Source organism: Marmota monax, unplaced genomic scaffold (genome assembly GCF_021218885.2).
Source record: "Marmota monax isolate L192 unplaced genomic scaffold, Marmota_monax_Labrador192_F-V1.1 WCK01_AAM20220418_F8-fsc00047, whole genome shotgun sequence".
Classification (NCBI taxonomy): domain Eukaryota; kingdom Metazoa; phylum Chordata; class Mammalia; order Rodentia; family Sciuridae; genus Marmota; species Marmota monax.
In genome coordinates this window covers 2,322,798-2,342,376 of record NW_026692072.1, presented here as the reverse complement: position 1 = coordinate 2,342,376, position 19,579 = coordinate 2,322,798, and the positions used below count along the sequence as shown (strand labels likewise).

The 19,579-nt window shown below is 41.9% G+C and overlaps 1 protein-coding gene across 2 annotated transcripts in view; it reads left to right on the top strand.

Moving 5' to 3' along the window:
• The window catches only part of Pamr1 (peptidase domain containing associated with muscle regeneration 1), a 77,543-nt gene extending 72,312 nt beyond the window's left edge, over positions 1–5,231 (top strand). For both annotated transcript variants that reach the window (XM_046454853.2, XM_046454847.2), the window contains 3 exons: positions 755–987; positions 1,923–2,215; positions 4,171–5,231. In XM_046454853.2, the coding sequence (XP_046310809.1) occupies positions 755–987; positions 1,923–2,215; positions 4,171–4,707 (1,063 nt within the window). In that variant the 3' untranslated portion in view covers positions 4,708–5,231. The remainder of the gene's footprint in view (positions 1–754; positions 988–1,922; positions 2,216–4,170) is intronic.
• Positions 5,232–19,579: the final 14,348 nt, after the last annotated feature.

Genomic DNA, 19,579 nt, shown 5'->3' with positions numbered 1-19,579 from the left:
AACAATGTGTGTATATCTCCCCCAAGAACCCCAGAGTGGTCTCTGGGGCCTTCACCTTTAGGGATCATGTAATATCCCTTTCCACATTTACACACAACAGTTCATATTTCTCCCAATCAATGTGCCCTGAGAGAAATTTCTATTCTCCGAGGTGAACTAATTACATCTGCTAATTGCTAAATCAAGCTACTGTATCAACACAGTTTAGTTCAAGTCAATTCCTAATATTGCCCCATTATGATAATGTTTGGAGGGGAAAAAAAAAGTACTCCTGCATGCTCTCATTCAAATTAACTCCCTTTTCTATTTAGTTTCGCAGTTAAATTTGTGTGTGTGCGTGTGTAGTGTCTTTGCATAGCAGCTATTATGTCAGATGTAGTTCTCTTTGGTTAAAATCCGAGGCAGTTGGAAGCATGCCAGAAATGGAAATGGAGGAATGAAAAGATTGAGGCGTACAAGAGAATTTGCTCAGTGGTAGAGGTGAAGGGTACAGTGTGTGTGTGTGTGTGTGTGTGTGTGTGTGTGTGTATGAGAGAGAGAGAGAGAGAGAGAGAGAGAGAGAGAGAGAGAGAGAGAGAGAGAGAGAGAGAGAAGAGAAAGGAAGCGAAAGAACAGAGATATAGAGACAGAGACAGGACATTTTCCTCTTCTTCTGTAACCACATATCTACATGGGACCTGGCATGGGTGCTAAAAGGACCACGGTGACAGTCTCTTGCCCTTCCCTTTCTCTGGCCCCATGTGCTCTGACCCAGGGAGACGCCATTACACCAGCTGTATTCATCAGCCTTCAGCAAGGAGAAGATGCAGGGTGCCCCTACCAAGAAGCCAGCCCTTCCCTTTGGAGACCTGCCCCCTGGGTACCAGCACCTGCACACCCAGCTCCAGTATGAGTGCTTCTCACCCTTCTACCGCCGCCTGGGCAGCAGCCGGAGGACGTGTCTGAGGACCGGGAAGTGGAGTGGGCGGGCCCCATCCTGCATCCCTAGTGAGTCAAGGCTCATCTTCCAGTTTCCAAAGCGTCCTGTATAAAGCCATTCACCTTGATGAAGATGTCTGGGGAGAGTCCCATTGTCCAAAGGAATGGTCTTGCATGGCTTTCCCTAGTTTGGTGATACCTGGAACTCCTTGGTTAGAAGTGTCTTCCTTTGGTTTGAACTTACTTCCCAGGAAAAGCGGAGTCATGAACTCCTAGGGGCATACTTTCTGTGGATAACTCTATCATGTTTACTGGGAGAAGAGGAAGAGAGCAGGAACTAAACAGAAAGTGGGGAGGGGTTAGAGGTGCTAGGCCGCCTCTAGTTACGTCATCTTGGCTACCCTAAGCTCCATTTCACAGCCACCCTGCAGTGATTTTAATTAGGTAATTGTTATTAATTAATTAAATATTAATTACCTCCTCTGTTAAGATGGTGATTACTGAGATAATATATGGAAGTGTCTAGAACAGGACCCAGCTCCTCTCTCCATTCTCCCCTTGTGAAAGGAGAACAGCGTGGTTTAGTTCATGGCGGTCACATTTATCATGACGGTCATGATATTTTTGAGGGTCTGTATACATCATCTCATTCAGTCTTCTGGAACCCTATGAGACCATTATTATTGCTCTGTCCATTTTACAGGTGAGGAAACTGAGGCTCTAAAAGATTAGGTCACTTGACCAAAGTCCTGTTGATAGTAAGTGCCTGGGATCACAATTTGGGTTTCATTTTACTATAAAATCTCCAATTTTAACCTTCGACTTTATAACCAATTGCGTCTAGATTAATATTTAAAGGAAGAAGAAAACCAGGTGAGATGGCTTAGTGGTCATTGGACCCATGGGACCACCTTTCCTGTTGGTGCTCTCCTGGTAGAGAGATGCATTCCCCTTTGGATGGAAATATCTAAGTTGGTATTACTGAACTGGTGCTTTCTCCATAGTCTGTGGGAAAATCGAGAACATCACTTCTCTGAAGACCCAAGGGACGCGCTGGCCATGGCAAGCAGCCATCTACAGGAGGACCAGTGGGGTGCACGATGGTGGCCTGCACAAGGGCGCATGGTTTCTGGTCTGCAGCGGCGCCCTGGTGAACGAGCGCACCGTGGTGGTGGCCGCCCACTGTGTTACTGACCTGGGGAAGGTCACCGTCATCAAGACAGCAGATCTCAAAATCGTCTTGGGGAAGTTTTACCGGGATGACGACCGGGATGAGAAGACCATCCAGAGCTTACGGGTGAGAGAGGAGGGCTCAACTTGGAAACCGGGGCTTTGGCTCAACTAGTTCTAAGCACAGGAGAGCAGGACCATGTCAGCCCTGTCAACTTGGCATGTCAGTACCAGTCCCGGGCCTGGCACATGCCAGGGGCTTGGTGTTACATATCGACAGGTACTGGAAAGGGGCATTTAGAAGGGCCATCCTGTCCTTCCCCGATTTGCTTCTTTTAAAAGTAAGAGACAAGCTCCATCTATCATCATGGTTATCAAAAGTCAATTACTGGGCTGGGGATATGGCTCACTGGCAGAGCATTCACCTACCACGTGTGAGGCCCTGAGTTCAAGCCTCAGCACCACATAAAAATAAATAAATAAATAAAGGTATTGTGTCCAACTACAACTAAAAAAATAAATATTTAAAAAAGAATTTAAGTACCTCCAAGTAAAATACACATATAATTTGTCTAGTAGCTCGTAACAAATTAAAAGTTAGTGAAATTATTTGTTTAATACCTGGCTTGGCCTAAAACCATCTACTCCATAAGCATTCTATGTCACCGGACCCTCACAGCCTAGCACAGAGCCAGGTTCAAAGTACATTAACAAATAGTTTGTGATCACAATCTGGGTTTCACCTAATACATTTGGGCGCTATCCTGGTAGGCTTTGAGGATAGACAAATCCTATCCAAGACATTCCTCATCAATTTACAGAATGCTTTGCTCTTTCCTGCGTCCCTCCCTGCCTTCAATTCACCCATCTCTCTGTCCATCCATCCATCCATCCATCCATCTATCCACCTACCCATCTGTCTATCAATCCATCCATCTCTCGTCCTATCCTTCTATCTGTCCATCCATCTATTTGGGGGATACCACAATGTGCCTTTCACTGAAACTAGATGCAAAAATAACAAAGAGTGGTTTTCACTCTGAAGAGTCCAGGCTAGTGGGAGAGAGACCCATATATCATGATGAGTGTGACATAAAAGAAACCTCAAGGAAATGTGCTCAAACACAGTTCCAGTAACAGAACATAAACATTAAAAATTATAAGGTATCACAGATGGGAGCTCTTAGAGGGCTCTGTCAAAGTGGGTGATCAGCAAGACTGGGGAACATCAGGGAAGAGTGTGAAAAAGTCTATGATATATTCTGAGAATGTTCTTATGGGGAAAGTATTATGGGATGTTGTTACAAAACATGGCTCTATCTTGCTGGCATGTAGGCACATGAAATGTTACAGAGGTAGCTTTTGGGCTTTATGTGTTGATGATGCTGATGTATGTTTTCTTCATTAGTTACTTACCACCATTAAAAAATTAAGATGTTTCAATTAAAGATCTGGAGTCCATGCTCTGGCAAATTTAAAATGTTGGCCCATTTCTGTACAGCAGTGATCAGCTGGAATGAAGAGGCCTCTGCCCACTTATTTTATTTATTTATTTATTTAATTTTTAGTTGTAGATGAACACAGTACCTTTATTTTATTGAATTTATGGTGCTGAGGATCGAACCCAGGGCCTCTTATGTACTAGGCGAGTGCTCTACTGCTGAGCCATAACCCCAGCCCTATTTTATTATTTATTTATTTATTTATATTGGGGATTGAACCCAGTGATATTTTACCACCCAAATACATTCTAAGTCCTTTCAATTTTTTATTTGGAGACAGGTCTTGCTAAGTGGCTGAGGCTGACCTTGAATTTGCAATCCTCCTGCCTCAGCCTCCTGAATTCTCTGTAGCTTCACCTGAATACTCCACTTATTTAATGTCATCTACCAGACTCCAGTAGTCATTTCAATTTGCAGTCCTGGAAACAGAGCAATTCCTTTCTAAGATTTCTTGAGCAAAGTATGTCAAATAATGGTACCTGGTTTTTGAACAATTTCTCCTAATAATTTAGCCCCCAAACTTGACTGTCCTTGTCTGCCATGGATGCTCACCATTGCTGTCCATTCCTTGTATTGGTAGATTTCTGCCATCATTCTGCATCCCAACTACGACCCCATACTGCTGGACGCTGACATCGCCATCTTGAAGCTCCTGGACAAGGCCCGCATCAGCACCCGTGTCCAGCCCATCTGCCTCGCTGCCACTAGGGACCTCAGCATCTCCTTCCAGGAGTCCCACCTCACTGTGGCTGGCTGGAACATCCTGGCAGATGTGAGGAGCCCTGGCTTCAAGAACGACACGCTGCGCTCTGGGGTGGTCAGGGTGGTGGACTCACTGCTGTGTGAGGAGCAGCATGAAGACCGTGGCATCCCCGTGAGTGTCACCGACAACATGTTCTGTGCCAGCCAGGACTCCAGTGCCCCTTCGGACATCTGCACGGCAGAGACAGGGGGCATTGCAGCTATGTCCTTCCCTGGCCGGGCATCACCTGAGCCACGATGGCATCTGGTGGGGCTGGTCAGCTGGAGCTATGACAGATCTTGTAGTCATAGCCTCTCCACAGCGTTTACCAAGGTGCTGCCTTTCAAAGACTGGATCGAGAGGAACATGAAGTGAGCCAGCTGCAGGCCTGTCGGGGAGCTTTTCCATGCACCTGTCTGCACCTGGGCTACAGGACGCAGTGTGGATCTGAAGTGTGGATTTTGCCCATGAACTTGGCTCTGCCAGGGCTTCTGATTTCATGGACACAACTCAGTGGGGGGCGAGTAGAACTCAGTTTCTGGTAGCCACTGCCTTCTTCCCGCCTGCTTGGAAACCACTGGGAAGATCCTAGAGCTTTCAAGACCTGAGTTTCTTCAAAGAACACCTTCCTGTTTGACTGGCCTGGTGGCCTTCCCCACCTTTCAGTGAGGTGGATGTCAAGGTCACCTCTGGTTGAGGGTTGACCTCAGGAGTTCTGGGCTTCACAAAGCCTCTGTGGAGCCTGCAGCCAAACCAAGTTCCAAAGAGCTGCCTGCAGGACGTCTGGCACGGTTGAGGTAGGATGTGGCACATGCTTTGTCCCTTGCCACAGTGCATTCTGGTCCTTTTCTTTTCCAATCTCCTGTACACATTTCAATAAAACAAGGGTTGGCTACTGACCTACAAAACAGGTGTGCTCTGTTCTCATTCCTGCGTACTGTGTCTCTGGGCTACATGTATCTAGAGCCATGTCTCCCTGTAGTCCTTTAATATAGAACTAAGGGTACCAAATAATGTGTGTGCCAAAGACCATGCTGTCTTTTCAACACCAACTCTTGGAGCTTGGTGAGTCATCGATTAGGAGAAAAAAGACAGAGGTGCCATCAGGTGACACAAACAGGAAAATACCAGGGACTAGCTGATTTACATGTGCCCTTGGTTCTCATGTTCTAGATCCAGTCTAAAACCCTTCTTTGTAAATAAAATAAATCTTTGTAGTATGTTTTAGAGCAGTTGGATTGAAGCCACATGTTCGCTTACATCAGATTTAGGTATGCCAAGGACCTGTAGCCTCCCTGTTTTCCATAATACATGGGTGTTTCCTCCTAAGCCCCAGACCTGCTTCCCACTGGATAAGGAAGGAAAAAGATGAATTCAATCCTGTAAATTCTTTTTTAAAAATTTTTATTGATTTTATTTTTTTTAAATACATGACAGCAGTGGAATGCATTACAATTCTTATTACAAATACAGAGCACAATTTTTCATATTTCTGTATATAAAGGATATTCACACCAATTGATGCCTTTATACATGTACTTTGTTGTTTTTTTGCATTATAATTCTTTTTTAAAAAATTTTTGTTGTTGGTTGTTCAAAACATTACATAGTTCTTGATATATCATATTTCACACTTTGATTCAAGTGGGTTATGAACTCCCATTTTTACCCCATATACAGATTGCAGAATCACATCAGTTACACATCCATTGATTTACATATTGCCATACTAGTGTCTGTTGTATTCTGCTGCCTTTCCTATCCCCTACTATCCCCCCTCCCCTCCCCTCCCCTCCCCTCTTCTCTCTCTACCCCCTCTACTGTCATTCATTTCTCCCCCTTGTATTATTTTTCCCTTTCCCCTCACTTCCTCTTGTATGTACTTTTGTATAACCCTGAGGGTCTCCTTCCATTTCCATGCAATTTCCCTTCTCTCTCCCTTTCCCTCCCACCCCTCATCCCTGTTTAATGTTAATCTTCTTCTCATGCTCTTCGTTCCTACTCTGTTCTTAGTTACTCTCCTTATATCAAAGAAGACATTTGGCATTTGTTTTTTAGGGATTGGCTAGCTTCACTTAGCATAATCTGCTCTAATGCCATCCATTTCCCTGCAAATTCTATGATTTTGTCATTTTTTAATGCAGAGTAATACTCCATTGTGTATAAATGCCACATTTTTTTTTATCCATTCGTCTATTGAAGGGCATCTAGGTTGGTTCCACAGTCTTGCTATTGTGAATTGTGCTGCTATGAACATCCATGTAGCAGTGTCCCTGTAGCATGCTCTTTTTAGGTCTTTAGGGAATAGACCGAGAAGGGGAATAGCTGGGTCAAATGGTGGTTCCATTCCCAGCTTTCCAAGAAATATCCATAGTGCTTTCCAAATTGGCTGCACCAATTTGCAGTCCCACCAGCAATGTACAAGTGTACCCTTTTCCCCACATCCTCGCCAGCACTTGTTGTTGTTTGACTTCATAATGGCTGCCAATCTTACTGGAGTGAGATGGTATCTTAGGGTGGTTTTGATTTGCATTTCTCTGACTGCTAGAGATGGTGAGCATTTTTTCATGTACTTGTTGATTGATTGTATGTCCTCCTCTGAGAAGTGTCTGTTCAGGTCCTTGGCCCATTTGTTGATTGGGTTATTTGTTATCTTACTGTCTAATTTTTTGAGTTCTTTGTATACTCTGGATATTAGGGCTCTATCTGAAGTGTGAGGAGTAAAGATTTGTTCCCAGGATGCAGGCTCCCTATTTACCTCTCTTATTGTTTCTTTTGCTGAGAAAAAACTTTTTAGTTTGAGTAAGTCCCATTTGTTGATTCTAGTTATTAACTTTTGTGCTATGGGTGTCCTATTGAGGAATTTGGAGCCCGACCCCACAGTATGTAGATCGTAGCCAACTTTTTCTTCTATCAAACGGCATGTCTCTGATTTGATATCAAGCTCCTTGATCCATTTTGAATTAACTTTTGTGCATGGCGAGAGAAAGGGATTCAGTTTCATTTTGTTGCATATGGATTTCCAGTTTTCCCAGCACCATTTGTTGAAGATGCTATCCTTCCTCCATTGCATGCTTTTAGCCCCTTTATCAAATATAAGATAGTTGTAGTTTTGTGGATTGGTTTCTGTGTCCTCTATTCTGTACCATTGGTCCACCCGCCTGTTTTGGTACCAGTACCATGCTGTTTTTGTTACGATTGCTCTGTAGTATAGTTTGAAGTCTGGTATCGCTATACCGCCTGATTCACACTTCCTGATTAGCATCGTTTTTGCTATTCTGGGTCTTTAATTTTTCCATATGAATTTCATGATTGCTTTCTCTATTTCTACAAGAAATGCCTTTGGGCTTTTGATTGGCATTGCATTAAACCTATAGAGAACTTTTGGTAATATCGCCATTTTGATGATGTTAGTTCTGCCTATCCATGAACAGGATATATTTTTCCATCTTCTAAGATCTTCTATTTCTCTCTTTAGGGTTCTGTAGTTTTCATTGTATAAGTCTTTCACCTCTTTTGTTAGGTTGATTCCCAAGTATTTTATTTTTTTTGAGGATATTGTGAATGGAGTGGTTGTCCTCATTTCCATTTCAGAGGATTTGTCGCTGATACACAGGAATGCCTTTGATTTATGCATGTTGATTTTATATCCTGCCAGTTTGCTGAATTCATTTATTAGCTCTAATAGTTTCTTTGTAGAGCCTTTTGGGTCTGCTAGGTATAGAATCATGTCATTTGCAAATAGTGATAATTTAAGTTCTTCTTTTCCGATTTTTATGCCTTTAATTTCTTTCATCTGTCTAATTGCTGTGGCCAGTGTTTTGAGAACTATGTTGAACAGAAGTGGTGAGAGAGAGCATCCCTGTCTTGTTCCAGATTTTAGAGGGAATGCCTTCAATTTTTCTCCATTCAGAATGATGCTAGCCTGAGGCTTAGCATAGATTGCTTTTACAATATTGAGGTATGTTCCTGTTATCCCTAGTTTTTCTAGAGTTTTGAACATAAAGGGATGCTGTACTTTGTCGAATGCTTTTTCCGAATCTATCGAGATGATCATATGGTTCTTATTTTTAAGTCTATTGATGTGGTGAATAACATTTATTGATTTCCGTATATTGAACCAGCCTTGCATCCCAGGGATGAATCCTACTTGATCATGGTGCACAATCTTTTTGATATGTTTTTGTATCCGATTCGCCAGAATTTTATTGAGGATTTTTGCATCTAGGTTCATTAGAGATATTGGTCTGTAGTTTTCTTTCTTTGAAGTGTCTTTGTCTGGTTTAGGAATCAGGGTGATGTTGGCCTCGTAGAATGAATTTGGAAGTTCTCCCTCTTTTTCTATTTCCTGAAATAGCTTGAAAAGTATTGGTATTAGTTCCTCTTTAAAGGTTTTGTAAAACTCTGCTGTATACCCATCCGGTCCTGGGCTTTTCTTAGTTGGTAGTCTTTTGATGGTTTCTTCTATTTCCTCAATTGATATTGGTCTGTTTAGGTTGTCTATATCATCCTGACTCAATCTGGGCAGATCATATGACTTAAGAAATTTATCGATGCCTTCACTATCTTCTATTTTATTGGAGTATAAGGATTCAAAATAATTTCTGATTATCTTCTGTATTTCTGAAGTGTCTGTTGTGATATTGCCTTTTTCATCTCGTATGCTAGTAATTTGAGTTCTCTCTCTTCTTCTCTTCGTTAGCATGGCTAAGGGTCTGTCGATTTTATTTATTTTTTCAAAGAACCAACTTTTAGTTTTGTCAATTTTTTCAATTGTTTCTTTTGTTTCGATTTCATTAATTTCAGCTCTGATTTTAATTATTTCTTGCCTTCTACTTCTTTTGCTGTTGTTTTGCTCTTCTTTTTCTAGGATTTTGAGATGAAGTATGAGATCATTTATTTGTTGGTTTTTTCTTTTTTTAAGGAATGAACTCCAAGCAATGAATTTTCCTCTTAGAACTGCTTTCAATGTGTCCCATAGATTCCGATATGTTCTGTCTGTGTTTTCAATTATCTCTAAGAATTTTTTAATTTCCTCCTTGATGTCTTCTATAACCCATTGATCATTCAGTAACCTATTGTTCATTCTCCAAGTGATGCATGATTTTTCCTTCCTTCTTTTTTCGTTGATTTTCAGTTTCATTCCATTATGATCAGATAAGATGCATGGTATTATCTCTACTCCTTTATATTGTCTAAGAGTTGCCCTGTGACATAATATATGATCTATTTTTGAGAAGGATCCATGTGCTGCTGAGAATAAAGTGTAACTGCTTGATGTTGGGTGGTATATTCTATATATGTCAATTAAGTCTAGGTTATTAATTGTGTTATTGAGTTCTATAGTTTCCTTATTCAACTTTTGTTTGGAAGATCTGTCCAGTGGCGAGAGAGGTGTGTTGAAGTCTCCCATGATTATTGTATGGTGCTCTATTAGACTCTTGAACTTCAGAAGAGTTTGTTTGATGAACATAGCTGCACCATTGTTAGGGGCATATATATTTATGATTGTTATGTCTTGTTGGTGTATGGTTCCCTTGAGCAGTATGTAGTTCCCTCTTTATCCCTTTTGATAACTTTGGCTCGAAATCTATTTTATTTGATATGAGTATGGACACTCCTGCTTGTTTCCGAAGTCCATATGAGTGATATGATTTTTCCCAACCTTTCACCTTCAGCCTATGTATGTCTTTTCCTATCAAATGCGTCTCCTGTAGGCAGCATATTGTTGGGTCTTGTTTTGTGATCCATTCTACTAGCCTGTGTCTCTTGATTGGTGAGTTTAAGCCATTAACATTTAGGGTTATTATTGAGATATGGGTTGTTCTTCCAGCCATATTTGTTTATTTATGTTACTAAACATGGTTTGTTTTCCTCTTTGATTATTTTTCCCCCCTTTACTGTCCTACCTCCCACTGTTGGTTTTCATTGTTATTTTCCATTTCCTCTTCCTGTAATGTTTTGCCGAGGATGTTTTGAAGAGATGGTTTTCTAGCTTTCAGAGTCTGTGTTGAAAGATCAGCTGTTATCCTGATTGGTTTACCCCTAAATGTAATCTGCTTCCTTTCTCTTGTAGCTTTTAAAATTCTCTCCTTATTCTGTATTTTGGGCATCTTCATTATAATGTGTCTAGGTGTGGATCTCTTATGATTTTGCACATTCGGCGTCCTGTAGGCTTCTAGGATTTGGGGTTCAGTCTCATTCTTCATGTCTGGGAAGTTTTCTCCTATTATTTCATTGAATAGATTGCTCATTCCTTTGGTTTGGACCTCTATACCTTCCTGTATCCCAATGACTCTTAAGTTTGGTCTCTTTATGTTATCCCATATTTCTTGGATATTCTGCTCATGGTTTCTTAACAGTCTTGCTGAGCTGTCTATGTTCTTTTCAAGTTGAAATACTTTGTCTTCATTGTCTGATGTTCTATCTTCTAAGTGTTCTACTCTGCTGGTAGTATTCTCAATTGAGTTTTTAAGTTGGTTTATTGCTTCCTGCATTTCTAGGATTTCTGTTTGTTTGTTTTTTATAACCTCTATCTCCCTGTATAGTTGATCTTTTGCTTCTTGGATTTGCTTATGTAATTCATTGTCGAAGTGATCTTTCATTGTCTGATTTTGCTGTCTAATGTCTTCCTTGAGACTCCAGATCATCTGAAGCATGTGTATCCTGAATTCTTTATCTGACATTCCATCTGCTGCAGCTGTTACCTCTTCTAAAGTTGAGTTGACCTGCATTGCTTGTGGTCCTTTCTTTCCTTGTCTTTTCATACTGCTCGCGTTTCTTTCTGCTTGGTGAAACTATTGTGTTTTTGAAATTTTCCCCCTATATATTTATGCTGCTCTTGTATAGTTGAAAAGTCTCCCTTGTAGGGGCGGGCGGCGGCTGTGCTCCTCCTCCAATTGGGGTGATCTGTCTACCACGCTGACGGGCCGCTGGGCCTGTTCTTCCGGTCGGTCGCAGGTCTGCCTACCTTGCGGGCGTGGGCGGCGGCTCTGCTCTCCCCCTACTCCAATTGGGGTGACCCTGTAAATTCTTTATGTGATCTTCCCATTAACATCCTTCTTTTTGGGGTGACTTACTCTTTTATCTTTTCTCCTTGTTATGATTTGGATCTTAAATGTCTCCTCAAAGGCTCATGTGTTAAAGGCTTGGTCCCCCATGGGTGATGGACTGGAAGGAGGCAATAATGTTTGGATTTGGGGTCTAGTTGGAGAAAACAGGTCACTGGGGTCATGACTTTGAAGGGTTTATTTTGTTTCTGGCCCCTTCCTTCCCTATCTCCTTCTGGCTACCATAAGGTACACAATTTTACTCCACAATGTCATTCCACCATGATATTCTGCTTCACCACAGGCCCATAGCCATTGAGTCAGCTGACTATGGACTGAAAACCAGAACCAAATAAATTTTTCCTCTTTAAGCTAATTTCCTCAGGATTTTTTGTCACAGCAACAGAAAGCTAACTAGCACACTCCTCCTTGCCAATTTTCTCTTCTACAAGATGGTGACTTGGAACTCAAATGCCTTTGAGCATTGGGACCATTGAGGGGACTCCTGAGTTCATGCTGGTTCCTGGATGCATGTGGCATGTGTTTCCCATCCTGGGTATTTTGTTGATATTTAGTGCTAGGATCTATAACTAGCTTAACTTGTGCTCTGTTCTCCTGCTTCCATGGAGGCTCAGAGGTTCTGCTGATTGGCTCCTCCTCAGCTCTGTGGGGACTGGCACTCCTGAGATCTGGTGGTGATTCCTATTTGACCCTGGCTTGGATTACTTGGCCTCATGGCCACAGTGATGATTTCTATGGTGATTGCCCAGCTAGACTCCTAGTGACCCTTTCTTCCTCCCTTGGGGGGCTTGTGGGAACTTCTCAGTCTTTTCTATATCACATGAGAATGGGGAACCCAGACCTGTTACAGGGCATCTGAGGAGATGGTCTCTGCCTGAACTTTACTGTTCTTTCAACTTGTCTCAGAGAACTTCAGCCTAAAGGACTTTAGCCCCAAGGTTGGAATAGAGGACATATTTGCCTCCCAAACTGCCTCCCTATCTTTGTTTTTACATAACCCCTTCAGTCAGAAGGGAGTTACTTCTACTTTGTCTTTTGGTTGGTGTTCCTAGGGCTTTCTCTGAGTCACACTCTCTTCCTTTCACCACCCCCACCTCCATCCTGATGGCTTCATATAAGAGCAATACATTATCCATTGTTGAGTACAAATTACCCAATACTTAATGGCTTAAAACAATACATATTTATTCTCTCACAGTTTCGGTGGAATTAGAGGCTTGATCTGAGGTTTGATTGAGGCCAGAAGATTTGATTCTACAGATATTTATCAGGTCACCCAAAGACTTTGTTCTAAGCCTAGAAGTCTTGGACCTTATTTTTTTTTAAAGAGAGAATGAGGAGAGAGAGAGAGAGAGAGAGAGAGAGAGAGAGAGAGAGAATTTTAATATTTTTTAATTTTTTTTTTTTAGTTTTCGGCAGACACAACATCTTTGTTTGTATGTGGTGCTGAGGATCGAACCCGGGCCGCACGCATGCCAGACGGGTGCGCTACTGCTTGAGCCACATCCCCAGCCCAAGACTTAGACCTTAAAAGTTGTAATGGAAGTTGAATCAAAGAGATCTGAATTCAAATTCCTGTCTTTCAACATTTTTTTTTCTCAGTGATCTTGGGCAAATTGCTTAAGCCTCACTCCCTCCCCTTCAGCAGGTGTTAAATTGGTATGATGAGGTCCTGGGATTTTATCTTGGTAGCTGCAAGATAAGGAGACACTGTAGAAACCAATGGACTCATACATGGGTGAGTCCATTGGCTCACATGTTAAATGCTTGGCCACCAGCCTACGGCACTGTTGGGAGGTGGTGTGGGAGGACGTTAGGTCATTGAAGGCAATATTAGAATCCTGGATCCTCCTCTCCTCTCTCTGTTTCCCCAGCTTTCATACCATTATAAAGTGAGCAGCTTTCTCTGCCATGTGCTTATGCCATGATGTGCCATGCTGTCATGACCAAAGCATGGTAATAGTAATTATTATTATTAATATAATATAATACATTATAATAATACATATAATAATAATAAAATTATACAGGGCCAACTGATCATGACTAAAACCTCTGAAACAGGAGCCAAAATAAATCTTTCCTCCTTAGGGGCCATCTATCTCAGGTATTTTATCAGAATGATGGAAAACTGATTAACACACATGGCATGTGATTGGGTGCCCACAATACTGCAAGGTCCTGGGTTATCCAGCTGAGCACAGCACCCCAAAGCCTCCACATCTGCCTCCATGGGCACTGCACACATGGGGGTCCATTCTCACATTCTCCTGCCTGACTGTTCTGACTCCCCACCTAACCATCATGCTCCCCACTTTTTTTTTTGACACCTTCTTCACTTGCATAGCATCATTTTTCCATTCTTGCCTTACCACTCAGTTCTGGTTCGCATGACTGTCATCTCTGCCATGACTTGGATGTTCTTAGATGCTTCATCTGGCCCCAAATCCTGGGAATGTGGTTAATAGCCCCATAGCCATTTGCTACGACCCCTAGATCTTCCTACCCCAGCCATGAGTATTGTATCTCATAAGACACAAGTCAGAATAAAAGAATCAGATAATGGGCCAGTCCCTTGGCTGTTTCTGGATGCTGTTGGAATGTTCTCCATCTCTCTTTATAAATCCACCCTGCATTCTAGGATTGGACTCACAGCTGGAAATCTGGTGTGTACATCAGCCAGAGGTCTGTCAGACAACCAGAACTCTTAAGAGTCACAGAGAGTAAGGGATTATACTCACCACATAACACTAGGCACTTGTGGAGAAGACTTTGCTCCAGGTTGGACCTGAATCAACCAGGCCAGCAGTTGGGAATGAAAACTGGATGTGAACTTGACAGAGCAAGGACAAACTAGAACCTGTGAGGACAAACAGAAACCCATGTGTGTCTCTTGCTGCCCCCAACCTCATTGGTGTGAGTGACCTGCAGAAGTTGGTACCCTTAGCATGTGGCCGAATGCTCACCTGATTCAAATTCAGAAAAGCCAGAACAGGATGCTGGAAAAGCTGTGGGTTTTGTTGCTGTCCCATCCCAGCAGAGGGAGTGATATGGAGTGACGTTGTGTATGAACTGCCATGGTGTTGGATGAGCTCTATCAACTTCCAGAGTGTGAAAAGAGCTGTTATTTCACTTTCCATTCCAAATCTCACGAGAGTTTTTTCTTGTCTCCCCACCCCCTAATCCAGAACCATATTGGGTTCTAAGTTGACATGGAAGAAATCATTGCAAGTGCTGGGAAAGTGGTTGTCCATTGAGGAGGCCTTTGGGGAGATTCAGAGACTCTGAATAGGTGCCATCAGGTGACACAGCAGGAAAATACCAGGGACTAGCTGCTTGTGCTTCATCTAGAGGAGTTTGTTTAAAATTCCTTTTGTGGGTTTTTTTTTTTTTTCATATGTACACTTGTGGCCCCTGACAAGTGACATTCTATCAGCTAGGCTCTGGTGTTTAGGTGTCCATGGTAGGCCTAGTTAGGCTGTGGTGTTCTCCTCTTGAAGGTAAATACTTTCACAGATATTAGTATTCATTTGCAAACATTCATTCATGCCAATATCCTTCTGGGTCATTCTGTGACTGGGATTGATCAAGACACAAAGAATACCACTTTCATATATTGTGTAACCACGATGCAAACTTCACAAATACCAATTCTGTCCCTTTCCAGGGAGTTAACATGAGTCACTGCTCCTTCTCTGTCCATTACAGCTTTGGTCTCAGTCTTCTATTAAAATGGCCAATTCTAGAAGTACCCCTACTTTCTGACAGCTTCCAATCCAGAACTGAGCCCCACTCCTCCTTCGAACCTCCCCCAAATCATTTAGAAGTCAAAATCCTGCAAGTTCTTTCCAAGATACTTTTGATGAGATCCCTCTCAGTTCTCTATGATGCACACTGTCCCTCACTGTACGGACGGAGAAGCTCATTCAACCACAGGGGTTTCTAGTGGTCTTTGAATGGAGGCTGTTTACATATATATGTACATAAATGTCCTCCCTAAATCATGTAGATTTTACTTATATTTTGTGTACCATATGATCCAATTTAAATGACACCTAAAATTTAGATAAACTACAATTTAAGCAAGACCTTCACTTTCCTTGGGAATGGATAGGTTTTATAACTGAGGTGGTCTTTATCTTTAATGGGTAGTAGAGGAACCAACTCGCACTGTGTTCATAAATGACAACAGAATCGAGAGGAAGGGACTAAGAAGACAGAATCTTTAGTCCACTTTTTATTTGCAGTGTCTCCCGAAGACAGTACAGTTAAAACTTCAAATCTCCGGAGTGGCAGACAGGAAGGTAGTGTAAGTAAGGATAGAACTTGGGAAATCAAGCATAAAGGGGGCTGTGTTGGAAAGGGACTAATCATTCTGCACCATGAAACCTTCATCACAGCGACAGGTCAGGCCTGTCAGTCAAGGCAAGGCCCGTCAAAGTGGGAGGCCATTGGTAGTGGATCTCACAAGCTAGGATTAATAACGTGGCTTCTTATTGCTCATTTGTGAACATTCAGCTCATGTTGTCAGGACAATGAAAAAATGGAAATGGAATTCTAAAAGGAGTTCAGGAGGACTGTATTGGACATATGGCAGCAGTCAGAAAACCCAGCCTGAGCTCAAGTCTCCGCTCTGTCACTACCCCACTGTGTCTATCCCACAGTTGGTCCTCATCTGCAAATGGAGTGCAATGATGTGACGCTCCAGCAGGACCATGCACCTGATAGCCAAGCCTGGCCCACACACTCTGCTGGCTGCTGTGTGTGGTGCTCTCCTGTTGTTCTCCAGGAGGGGAAGACAAGAGATCAAGAGCCAGTTATAAGAAATGTTATGAGGAGTAGGGAGAGAAAAGAGAGTTCTAGAATGTTGTTCAGGTCCAAGCCTATAGAAATAAGTTTGGAGTGCAGTTAGCCATAGGAAAGGATGGGCACAGAAAAATGGGGACCAAGGGTTAAAAAAACCAAGAACATTAAGAGCAAGGAGCAATGGGATTGTGTGAGAGTCATCTGGAAACATTTCTGAGACAAAGAGACAGGGCCTATGTGACTTTTAAAATATATTTTTCCTATCTGCACTTGAGTGGGATGGGGCAAGGGTGGTACAGGTTGAACTTATCAAAAAGGACCAGGCTCAGCTGAACAAGTAGGATATTTATAGCCTTTAATCCTTCCTCATAGTGCAGTATCCATTATACCATGGAGTTGTGAGTTTAGGGTTTGAATATGAATCTTCCAATCCTTTGGGATTTAAGGATTTTCATATTGTCAAATTCATCATCTGCTCAAAACTTAATGACCTTCCACATTGACTTTGCGTATCAGAAAGTTAGTTGATAAAAATTTCTCCCATCCTGAATTTAACCAAGAATTGTGATTTCATTGACTTTCCACCTGCTTGTCATTCACTCATCAACAAAAATTGAGTGCTGTCTGTGCACCAAGGACTGGGGACGTTGAAGGTGGCCAACAACATAAGCAGGTGCTTGCAATCAGTCACAGAATTCCAGATTTAGTTCGGAGTTAGAAAGCATGGTAAGTACTGGGGAGAAAAGTAGAGTATGCCTAAAGAATGTATCCCAGGGGAACTGACTTAATCTGAAGGGAATGCACATGGTTTGTTCCCTGAAGAGGTGATGGCTGAGTTGGGGAGTTAACTACTAGAGCAAGGGTGTGAAGTGAGGAAGAACATTCCAGACAGAGGGAAGAGCATGTGCAAAGATCTTGAGAAGGAGGGCTCCTGGCATGTCTGAGGATCATCTAGAAAACCAGTATGGCGGGGCTGGGGTTGTGGCTCAGCAGTAGAGCACTTGCCTAGCGTGTGTGAAGCCCTGGGTTCAATCCTCAGCACCACATAAAAATAAATAAATAAATAAATGAATAAATAAATAAAACAAAGGTATTGTGTCCAACTACAACTAAAAACTAAATATTAAAAAAAAGAAAGAAAGAAAACTAGTAAGGCTGTGGGGTAAAATGTGATCTCCTCAGTGGACTGAAGTTGGAGATGGAGCCACTGGTGAAGAGCCAGGTTAGAAGCTGGGAAAACCAAATGAGAAGGCACGACTAGGACTACACTGTGCATATCAAACCCTGTGAATTCCTAGAATGTCACTAGGAATTATTAGTGAGGCCATCAAGTCACCAAGGATAGCCCTTGGCTTTGACCTTGGGTTTTGCTGTTGTCTAACCTGGAACACGAATGAAGACCACCAAGACTCCTTGCATCAACCCAAATGCATGTTGTTCTAACAGGGAATTATCTTAAATGAAGCAGAGAGGAGAGACAGGATGAAAGCCAATGGTCAATGTCAGATGCAAAGTAAGACACTTATCTTCACTCCTGCCTGCATTTTTTTTTCTCCTTCTTTAGGATCCTGTGAAAATTTTGAGTGAAATACTTTGAATCCCTAGGGCTTGGGGAAGTTTATCTTTTCAGGGCTGTTGGAAAGATGAGAACATTTTGGAGTGATTTGGTAGCAATTTGTGGTCTCTCTTTGCTTTTCTTGGCAGCAGGGCTTGCTTTCCCTGGCAGGGCTCTGCCCGGATGTGCAGCGGAGGCCCAGCATTTTAAGAAGACTGTCTCAATGGCTAAGTTTTTAGGGCTCACTTCACGTTTGTATCCCCATTCAATCAGTGTTTATCCAGTTGCGTGGGCTAGGTTTGATGGAGACCTTTGTCAATTAAAAAAAAAAAGAATCAGTAGATAAAATTAGGGAACAGCTTCTCAGGTGAAGAATAAAATGAAAGACTGAATTATGGCGGACACAAAAACTGCTGTTATATTCCTGCACTTAGGGCTTCTAGAACCAGGTGATTTCAAACAAAAGAGAAAGAATGCTATTAATCTTTAAATATGCCCAGTTCAGGAAAAGCTGTTTATTTTTAGTGGAAAGGGAGTCAGAGCATTACAAATAAACTACTGTTCAGGTGCTAATAAATGATACTTTGAAGTGAATTGGGATAAGTTCCTACTTACTGGGATAAATTCCTATTTACATAACTATTTACTGTAGTTATGTAAATACAAGCTTCAATTCTTCAGCCTTTGATTGAAAAAGAATCTCTGATTCTATAATCTCAATTCAGAACTAAATTGACTGGCTTCTCCCTCTGTTTCTTATTAAAGAAAATAACTATATAAGGATGATCCTTTTGGGATTGGATACATAATCTCTCTGGATATCACCAAGTCATCTTATAAAGAAGTGAACAGAGAAAGAACAAGGATCATGTCATTGGTTTTTCTGAGGTCATCAGAGCCTGGTTTGGGTCCTTGATTCAGTCTTCTATCCAAATATCCTAGCATTTAACAGTGAGCTGATGTCAAGCAAAGGAATCCCCCCCACCCCGAAGATAAACCATCCACCCTTTTGTTCATCATGAGGATGTCACTAACAAATATTGTGATGTTCCGAGGGGACAAAGGGAAGAGGAAGGAAGGATGCTTAGCTAATAATGGTTGCTATGATGAGGAGGAAATAGGGGTACTTATTAAAATGTCAGCAACCACTCTCATCCCACATTATGTAAGAATTAAGCTACTGTAAAAGAGACACTCTAATTCAAAATGCTGTGGTTTTTTTATGGCGGGCTTAAAGAATTTGCGTTAACCCTGACTTCAAACCTCAAGCCATCTTGTACTAGAAATGCTGACGGATGGAATGATCGGCTGAGAACTCACAATTCATCTTTTCCCATTGTCTCCTCTCCTCCCTCATCTAAACCGAGTAAATGAAACGAATCCACACTCTATTAGAATTAATCAGCCACTAAGCGTAACAATCGAATGTTTCAACGTTCTGGAGCTCTCTGCTTAATGAGATGGTTTCTGCCTGAAGAGATTATATTTAGACCCAGTTCTCAGTCTGAATTGAGATTTCTATGAAGTAACATCTCTTTTTTTTTCATCACTTAGAGAGTGGGGTAAAAATAGAACATCCTTACTTTTCTTTTGCTAATGCATCTTAACAAGAAAAGAGTGAATGAACTCACCTTATATCTTAAAGCTCCAAACACACATGACGTGGATGATTTCCTTTATTCCTATTCAGTGACCACAAGCAGACAAATGGGTAAAGGCTGGCTAATGCCTAGCTGTACTATGTGGTTGTGAGCAAAGCAGTGCCACCAGTCATCTGAGAGAGGGTGGTGGCAACCAGAAAGCTGACATAGTGAAG